The following is a 10,450-nucleotide window of genomic DNA, read 5'->3' on the forward strand; positions in this document are numbered from 1 at the left end:
TATTTTGAATGGGGCGAAAGTGGGATGATTTAAACTTTTATTTTTTACATTTTTTTTTTTACTTTTGCCATTCTTCAATAGCCTCCATAGGAGGCTAGAAGATGGCATAGCCTGATCGGCTCTGCTACATAGCAGCGATCATCAGATTGCTCCTATGTAGCTGAATTGCAGGCTTGCTATGAGCGCCGACCACAGGGTGGCTCTCACAGCAAGCCAGCATCAGTAACTGTGGTTACTGTGCCGACGCATCGGCGATGCACGCATTTCCGGCCCGATGGCTGGAAGCGCCGGTTAAATGCCGCTGTCAGCGTTTGACAGCGGCATTTAACTAGTCAATAGTGGCGGGTGAATCACGATTTCACCCGCCGCTATTGCGGGCACATGTCAGCTGTTCAAAACACATCGTTTTTAGGCTCCCCCCTATTTTTAATAACCAGTGTTACAGAACCCCCAGCACCAAGAATATGTTATGCAGTACATATTATGTATAATAAGTTCCATGTGAAATGCATCAGTCCACAGGCTGCGCCCCTGGACAAGATATTCTCTTTCTGACCTCCCCCCACCTTTGTAATTCCCACAGTAAATAGTGGCAGGCTCCGGCCCCCTGCGGCTATTGTAATGCATGTCTGGCCAGCTGTTTTCCTATTGGCCTGCCCTGTGTATCTGTGTTATATATTCTGTGTGCTGTAAATAAAGGTTGTTCTTAGACTGGAAATACGTGGGGACACAAAAGAGAATGGTAAAACCAAAAACACTCAGTTTGAAAAAATGTTTGCAGTAATCCGCAAGTGCTAGTAAAAGATGTAAATAACAGGGTATTTGGTTGATACGTTTTTTGCAAAAAATGTATACTAAGCTGCTCTACCAATCTTCACGGTATACCCATATCAGAGCAGTCCTAACTAATGTATGCAATCCCTATCTGATGTATTTAAAAACCTGATCATCTGTATATTACCTGTGTGAACAGGGTTCAGAGAGGAAAAATCCATGTGTGCATACAGGGCAGAACAGCTTTTGTGCAGCTAGCCCAAGAGGAGTGGTGGAACTCCCCAGTCTTGTAGACACAAGAGAACAATCATGGAAACAGGAACACATGGGCTACTTGCACAGTGAACAAGTCTGTAAGAACATGTTCACACACCACCAAGAAACCTGAAGACACAAAAGAGAATGGTAAAACCAAAAACACTCAGTTTGAAAAAATGATGTAAGTAACAGGGTATTTGGTTTTACTAGCACTTGCGGATTACTGCAAACATTTTTTCAAACTGAGTGTTTTTGGTTTTACCATTCTCTTTTGTGTCTTCAGGTTTCTTGGTGGTGTGTGAACATGTTCTTACAGACTTGTTCACTGTGCAAGTAGCCCATGTGTTCCTGTTTCCATGATTGTTCTCTTGTGTCTACAAGACTGGGGAGTTCCACCACTCCTCTTGGGCTAGCTGCACAAAAGCTGTTCTGCCCTGTATGCACACATGGATTTTTCCTCTCTGAACCCTGTTCACACAGGTAATATACAGATGATCAGGTTTTTAAATACATCAGATAGGGATTGCATACATTAGTTAGGACTGCTCTGATATGGGTATACCGTGAAGATTGGTAGAGCAGCTTAGTATACATTTTTTGCAAAAAACGTATCAACCAAATACCCTGTTATTTACATCTTTTACTAGCACTTGCGGATTACTGCAAACATTTTTTCAAACTGAGTGTTTTTGGTTTTACCATTCTCTTTTGTGTCTTCAGGTTTCTTGGTGGTGTGTGAACATGTTCTTACAGACTTGTTCACTGTGCAAGTAGCCCATGTGTTCCTGTTTCCATGATTGTTCTCTTGTGTCTACAAGACTGGGGAGTTCCACCACTCCTCTTGGGCTAGCTGCACAAAAGCTGTTCTGCCCTGTATGCACACATGGATTTTTCCTCTCTGAACCCTGTTCACACAGGTAATATACAGATGATCAGGTTTTTAAATACATCAGATAGGGATTGCATACATTAGTTAGGACTGCTCTGATATGGGTATACCGTGAAGATTGGTAGAGCAGCTTAGTATACATTTTTTGCAAAAAACGTATCAACCAAATACCCTGTTATTTACATCTTTTACTAGCACTTGCGGATTACTGCAAACATTTTTTCAAACTGAGTGTTTTTGGTTTTACCATTCTCTTTTGTGTCTTCAGGTTTCTTGGTGGTGTGTGAACATGTTCTTACAGACTTGTTCACTGTGCAAGTAGCCCATGTGTTCCTGTTTCCATGGAAATACGTGGGGTAGCAGTCAGCTTTTATATGCTCTCACGTAATCAAGGAAGTCCAGCCAGCGTCCTTCATTCAGAATCCAGCAAAAGCAGATTGGACCTCCTGAAACACGGGGTGGTACTGAAAGAGGTACCCCAGCTTGGTAGACCCTGTTACAACCAGCTAAGGTAAATCAGACAGCTGTGGGCTGTTATTAATAGGCTGAGCAGCTCCATGGATATTAACCTTTTCCCAGACTAAAAATACCAGCTCACAACTGTCTGTTTTCCCTTAGCTGGTTTTAAAAAGGAAGGATACTGTATGTTGTTTTATTCTTAAAATTGTTTATTTATTTTAACTGTCCTTTCAATCACAGCCATGTCATTACTTGACATGGCTGTGATTGAGCAAATAGTGCCCACAGCCTTAAAGGGACACTGTCACCTGAATTTGGAGGGAACAATCTTCAGCCATGGAGGCGGGGTTTTTGGGTGTTTGATTCACCCTTTCCTTACCCGCTGGCTGCATGCTGGCTGCAATATTGCATTGAAGTTCATTCTCTGTCCTCCGTAGTACATGCCTGCACAAGGTAATCTTGCCTTGCGCAGGCGTGTACTATGGAGGACAGAGAATGAACTTCAATCCAATATTGCAGCCAGCATGCAGCCAGCGGGTAAGGAAAGGGCGAATGAAACACCCCAAAACCCCGCCTCCATGGCTGAAGATTGTTCCCTCCAAATTTAGGTGACAGAGTCCCTTTAAAACTTGTTGATTGGCTGCACTGCAGCCTTTCAACAAGCTTTATTAGACTTCTGGACCTGAACAGGAAACCAAACATACAGTAGAAAGTCTGTGTTCAGGGTCCGTATCGAACACTAGAAGTCCACTACGAACTCTGAACTTTATAGTTTGGGTTTGCTTAACCCTACCTCTGATCAAACATTATGGATTTTATCATGTCTAATCATTGGTTCCCATGAGACATAAACTACTGCTTTTCTCTCACACAATTGAAACATGTATACTGGCCAAACTGAGATTGCATGCTCATGAGAAAGTTGAGACAGATAGCAGTACTAGAAATGACTATATATGTGACAGCTACAGAATCTATACGGCCAAGAGTAGCGTTTCTTATAGTAGCTCAATTGTTGAATTCTTCTGGTGCTTATCCTAACCACTAGTCAATCCGCAACAGACACACAGAAAATAAAATTCTTACACATTAAAACAAATGTATATCTTGATTCTCCTAATAATGTAGATCAGGGGTGTCAAACTGCATTCCTCAAGGGCTGCAAACAGGTCATGTTTTCAGGATTTCCTTGTACTGCACAGGTGATAATTTAATCACCTACACACATAATGATTACAGCACCTTGTGCAAAGCTAAGGAAATCTTGAAAACACGCATGGTTTGCGGCCCTCGAGGAATGCAGTTTGACACCCCTGATGTAGATAATGCATAGATTAATAATATTATAATGTCTGATGTTTTACCTACATTACCTGATTTCTCTATATTATTTAAATGCATGCAGAATGGAGAACTATGATTATGATTCCAGATTCTTCACCCCATCCCTGTGTTCCCGAGCCTCACTAATAAGCCACTCTCTGTATGTGTACATTCCAGCTTACAGTCTCCCATCTGCTTTTCCTAACTTGTCAGATTAAGGGTTCACTGTGATTCTTCAAAAATTTTGATCTTCCACAAGCTGTCATATAATTTATTTACACTTACATATTCCATCAACATGGCTTTTTCATATGGCCCATAGAATTTAAGTTATTCTGACATTTAGCGTTTAGCGTTTTATAAGGATTGGCATAGCAGGGCTTATAAAAACAAAAACATTGGAACATGTTGTTGCAAGGTAGAATATGCAATATGAGAGATAATTTGGAATAAAAAGGAAACAAGTATAGGCTAAGGTGAGGTTCTTTCGTAATCAATTAGAAATTTCCCTGTAGCATAAATATTATGAAATGTACTTTGCAATGCACTTCTTATTGAACTGGTATAAGCATCCACACGTGTGTATGATAGACATGACCATGAGGCTGCTGTAGGAGCCAAGATCAAGTTAACACACTCTGTTTATCTCAAATTGAACCCTTTTCCCCCAGGAACAGCAGTGGTACCCAACAATAACGGGTGGAATTGACCAATAACTAGAAACATCAACATCTCAGGCCGATTCATACATTAGTTATTTGGGTGAAAGTGCTGTCTGCTATTTTTGCGGATCAATCATAGCCCCATTTGATCAATGTTCCTTGTTACATATCCTTTGTTTGAAGACCATGACAATGACAAAAAGACTGACTGGCACTTCCAAGCTAATGTGAACAGGTGCCAACTAGGAGCAGCTACCTCCATATATAATAAAAATTGCAGAAGTTCTGCTGTGCTTCTATTATAGTTCTCCTCTGATCATCCCACTCCAGATTTTGTCTTACAAATACTGATGTAAAATAATGACCAAATAATGACTTGTGAATGAGGCCTTATGTCACTTCTTTTAACCACTTCAGGGTTCGGTAATTCTGGAAATGCAGTGGACTATTTATGGGGCCATGATACTATGTGGATGACAGTTTATGGGGCCATCGTACCATGTAGAGGACTAGTTGTGGGATCATCATACTTTGTAGAAGTCTATTTGTGAGGCCCATACTATGTTGAGGTCTATTTGTGGGGCCATCATACTATGTGGAAGGCTTTTTGTGGAGGCCATCATACTATGTGGGCGATATTTATGGGGGCCATCATACTATCCGAAGGAGCATTTGTGGGGCCATCATACTATGTGGAGGGCTATTTGTGAGGGCCATCATACTATGTGCATGACTATTTGTAGAGGCCAACATATTATTTGGAATGCTATGGAGGGCTGTTATACGGTGTGGAGAGTTGTGCAAAGGCCCTTACACTGTGTGGAGGGTTGTGTAGGGGCCATTATACTGTTTGGAGTGCTAGTGGGGGTCATTATAGTGTGTGGGAACACTAAGAGGCTTCTATAGTGGCAAAATTACCTTGTAAGGGCTGCAAAATGGTAATAAAAGCTTTTCTGTTCCCCTGCCAAATATTTGTTTTTCTTGGAGGGGCAAAATTAGGACTTTTGATATGGGGCCCCATTATTTATATGCATGCTTCTTCCTAATGGTGTGCTCACACTGAGACTTTTTGATGCATTATTCGAGTGGAAACTGAGTGGAAGCTCCAAGTTTTTGAGGAGTTTTTAGCATTTGAAGAGGATTTGGAGAGTTTCTGCTCAGTTTCTGCTTCAAAACATCATCATAGCTGAGATTGTTATTGCTGTTCTCTCAAGTAGGTTATGAAAATCTTGCAACGTTAGAAGATTTCAGCTTATTTCACCTCCATAGATCAACTGTGCAACTTTTTTTCATTAATGTCATAATGGAATAATCATTGATCTTTCCATGCATATTGTTTTATTCAGGGGTGTCAAACTGCATTCCTCGAGGGCCGCAAACCATGCGTGTTTTCAAGATTTCCTTAGCTTTGCACAAGGTGCTGTAATCATTATGTGTGTAGGTGATTAAATTATCACCTGTGCAGTACAAGGAAATCCTGAAAACATGACCTGTTTTCGGCCCTTGAGGATTGCAGTTTGACACCTCTGGTTTTATTAACTCTTTCATATTTTGATGTATCTCCTAAGCTTTATATGTGTTATTTTATTGAATTTAAAATTACGATTTTTGCAAAATTAACATTTTCATGACATAACCACCCTTTTGTCTTAGAGGTTGTATGCCTTGACTGCTACACATTTTATGCGCTCTGGTATTTTGGATTAAAGGGAATCTGTCACCCCGGGACACTTGTGAGGACATCTAGTGAGGTATGCAGTATGTCTGTCCATATTTGAACACTTCATTCTTGGAGTATGCAATTGTGCATGTGGAGCGCCCCCAGATGCAGGGCCGCGGGTTACTCGGTACGGGTCCTCTCTGTCTCCGTTCTAGGGTTGTCACAGTGGCTGGACCCGGTCCGTGACCCTGCTAAGGGGCGTCCAATGAAAGGGGGTGATGAAAGTCGGCTAAGGTTTCGTGACGCAACCTGTGGCATTCGGTCAGGGTGACCGACGCTGCTTGGGATCCAGTGTTGTGATGTGATGGCAGCTAGATGGTATACCTTCCCACAGGTGAAGTATATCCCCAGGGCTTCCCAGTAGTGTAGGTGGTGTTGATGTGAAGCATGGTTAATAACGAGGACACAGGGTTGCAGTCTTTTTACCTTTTACTGAAGACTTCGGGATCCTCAATCCAGAGCACTGCTAACAGGGCTGCCTGAGACCGGCTGGTCCGAAGGCACATCCAGAGTTCCCCTTGCAGGTGGAAATCAGTGCCTACCACTAGCGCCTGTGTGTTGTAGTCCTTCCCTGCTGAGCATTCGGGATAGTCCTCACAACTCTCGTGTTCGTTCTTTCTCTCTCTCTCTCTGTCCCCCAAGTTTATCTGGATAGGACGCACCCGTTTGACGGGAAGGCTCGGAGCTAATCTGGGACCCTAGAGACACCCCTCTTCACGCTTGCCCCCTATGTCTTCTTAGGTGATGTATGGTAGACAGCCAACCTATAATCAACTGTCCTGCGGTATTTGAAGTAGTGCTTGGAGTCAGTTACTTCCTCGGTGTTCCGTTCACCGGCTACGCGCCTCAGTAGGATGTTGGCGTTCTCGGGGCACGACTCCTACTGGCTCTCCTTTGTGCTTTGATCTCATTTCTCACTTTTCCACAATATCCTTCTCTTCGTATCCTTTCTTAGGATACCGCTGCAAGGTAGTGCAGGTGCGGTTCCGTCACTTTCTACTCTTTCTGCTAGGCCCCTGTCAGGAACCCACCCCTGACAGGTCCTCCCTGGACTCTCCCAGGCTGCGTTCTGTTTTAACTTCCTATCCGACCCCTAGTTTTACCAGTGTGAGGAGTGGCCTAATACATAGTGCCTTTTGCTCCCCCTAGTGGCCGGAGTGTGAAGTGTAATGTGTGACTGTGATACCTGGTCAGGTGAACTCCTTTAGTGCAATCAGACATAACATCACTCCCCTTTGTGGCAGAGTGACATTACTGCAACGACCAGAACTCTGGGGCGCTGCACATGATTTACCCAAAATTAATTAATGGCCTAAGAGCAACACACTGGTAGGTAGTGATTGTGACCTTTCCAAGTGTAGCTAGCTTTATATTCCACTGTTTGACATATACAATAATTTGACAGTCATATGAAATTTACTTTTTATTTATGTTTCCATAAAGAATTTAGCAATTTGTTAAAATATTAGTAGTTTACTATTTTGGCCAATTTCTTCATTATATAGGAAGTGTAGCACGTCCCATATTGTGGCTCTAGTGTGGAGTCGGCTCAGGAGCTGAGTTTGCTCCAAAGCTTGCGCCTGCAGTGTTGTACAGCCACTAACAGCAGCAATTAAAATGTGTTCCAGTCACTACAATTAAGTCCCTTAAATACAACTGGTAATCACCAAACAAAGTAAGGCATCCTGCTTGGGTGTCCTTTCGGGAGCCCATCGGTCCTCCCTGGATGTGCTTTTGGGTTATCAATGGATTGCCATGGCATCCAGTGGCCTATGGAAAGCTCCTATGGTTGCCATTTTGGGATTCCTGTGTAGCCCATCCACAAAGGGCTTCATAGGAGACTGTAATTGTTTTACTAATTTTTTTAATGTCATTGTTTTTAAAGGGGAAAAGAGGTGCAATTTAAATTTGCAGTTTTCTATATTTTTTTACTTTTTAGCTTTTTTTTAGTTCGCACTGGGAACTTGAACCTATGATCGCTTGATTGCGACAACAATACAACAATACAATAATAATAGTGTTAAAAAACCAATTGATCCTTACTTACCATGCCTTGGTCCAGTACTATGTCTTTGCCGCTGCCTCAGTTTCTATTGATGGGCTTCAGCAGTAATGCCACATTGACATCGCTGCAGTCAATCATTGAGCTAAAGGGCTCAGTCGACAATGCGCTGGACCCAGGAAAAGCTCTGTTTGTTTTTTAACGTATCACTTAGTTACAGGCAAAAGTATGTTGAAAGGACAACCCCTTTATTGATGTGGCCATGTAATATATAGACGTGCCAGTTCCTCATCGGAAGACTTGCTCTTTGCTGTTCCTCTCACTATTAACACATGATATCTTTTTAGCGTGTTTGAAAATGAGTTTACCTTTTAGGTAAGGACCAAGCCTTTCTGGATGGCACGTTCTGTGTGACACTGGTGACTGTGATCAATAACTCTTCTGTGTGCCGAGCAGCACAGGATGAATAAGTAGTGTCTCATTGACAGGATGGCGGTGCTCCAGCACAGTGGTTTGTGTGACATCATCATAGCCCGCAAGTCAAACCAGGAGTCTTTATAAGTGCCTGAGCAATGAGACGCGATTACCACTTGTTAAATATGTCCCTGCCTAACTTATTATTTGTGCAATAAACAGATCGGCACTGTTAATTGTGAATGTTCTGCTGGAAAGAATCTGGTGAGTCAATGGATAAAAGTGATCCTCAGATATATTTCTCTGTTAACATGTGCACTATATATATAAAACTTTAACCATCAACTGTTTATTGAAAAAAGGATTGAAGGTGCTGGAACCACTAACAGCTCTCACCACAGTAGACTGGACTGTCGCTTTGATCAGAAAAGATTTGCTACATCTAATATAAATGTTTTCTTTAATAACATTTCAGGTAATGGAGCCATAAATATAATATACCAAGACGTTCAAACCTCACTCATATAGTCACGGCCATATCTAAAGTCTGTCCCTGCCTTAACTTTACAGAAGTATGCTATAAATTGGTCCTTTCTGGCTGATAGATGACCAAGGGCTTTTAGCCATGAATTAAGATTTGTATTAAACAACCATTTATGAATAAAGCAGGAATTATTTGAGATGGATTTCCTAAAATTTTCAAGTCCTGGTGAATTTGAACCCGGTGCCATTTCAGATATTGATGCAGATTACGTCAGCCATAGAGCGAGTTCACATGACGTCAGACATGGCTGCACAGGCTTGCCCATAATGCTTTGCAGCTACGACATCAGATGGCCTAGCATAGTCAATCAGGGAGGGCTATCATAGGTAGTATAAAAGATACGACTAGGCAAGCAGTAGCTATTTTAGCATTTTACAGACTAGAGGTAGAAGGTCAGGGTGCATAGCTTATTATTACAGATAAGGGAGGTAATGGCCTAAACAAGAGTGTGGTGTGGTGTACTAGAACATTGGAATAGTAATCACTGTCAGTGAATAATAATACAGAGATTGTAATGATAGGGAGGTGCTGGACCTGCAGAGTCTGCTTGACAGCGAATTGATTGATTCTTGATTTACTACAGTACAGCATCAAAATTACACAATTTTTTTCATTCTTGATGCACTAAAAACAAGGAAGGCAGTTTACATCCCCTGAGTCTTAATTTTGCTACTGAAGAAAAACACTGAAATCAAGGCTTATATGTCTGAAAAAGCCATAAGCAACATAAAAAAGGTTTTAAAGATATAAGAAAAATCTCAGCATTCCACAAATTGAAATGCATCATTCTACCTCACAATGTATGCTTATTTTAAAAAAGTAAAAAATTTCTTTACACACTTGTTGTAATAGTCCAATATCACATCCCTACAAGCCACGAGTGTAATATGGCTTGTTGGTGCTTGGTTTTGGAATGTGAAAATACCTATCTTTTCTTGTCGTATCCTTAATTAGTAAAGACCTGTGGGGTGTTATGTTTTTTCAATTTTAATTTTAATTTTGCATTTATATTTTTGCTTGATAGCACTGCTTGCTGTTGCCTCAAACTACAAAAATTACAAGTGGGGAGAATTAAAAAGAAACAGTTAACGTTTTGCATAAGTATCTTGTTGGTCGAATTTAAGAAGTATACACGTCTCAATACCTGTTGCGGCAAGTTCCTTTTTTGGCATGTACTTGCCTAGCAATGTGAGTTACAGGATTTTTGTCAGGGTGGGGAGTATTTCTACAAAAAATATATTACAAAAAAGTTATTGTTCTGTGTAACTGTTTAACTAGTTTAATTTAAAAACCGTGCTTGTCACACAATTCTGCTGCTGGTACATACCTAGTAACATACCTTTTTAGGGTTACAGAATTTATGTAAGGGGGGCAGAACTGAAACCATCTACAGTTAGGGCCAGAA

General features: G+C 41.4%; 1 protein-coding gene across 2 annotated transcripts in view; it reads right to left on the minus strand.

Annotated features, from left to right (window-relative positions):
• Positions 1-8,258, minus strand: part of MATN4 (matrilin 4) — a 157,061-nt gene extending 148,803 nt beyond the window's left edge. The window contains exon 1 of one of the 2 annotated variants that reach the window (XM_069751761.1): positions 8,133-8,258. In XM_069751761.1, coding sequence (XP_069607862.1) covers positions 8,133-8,135 — 3 coding nt within the window. In that variant the 5' untranslated portion in view covers positions 8,136-8,258. The remainder of the gene's footprint in view (positions 1-8,132) is intronic. The other variant, XM_069751762.1, reaches the window with a different exon arrangement.
• Positions 8,259-10,450: the final 2,192 nt, after the last annotated feature.

Source organism: Ranitomeya imitator, chromosome 2, assembly GCF_032444005.1.
Source record: "Ranitomeya imitator isolate aRanImi1 chromosome 2, aRanImi1.pri, whole genome shotgun sequence".
Lineage (NCBI taxonomy): Eukaryota > Metazoa > Chordata > Amphibia > Anura > Dendrobatidae > Ranitomeya > Ranitomeya imitator.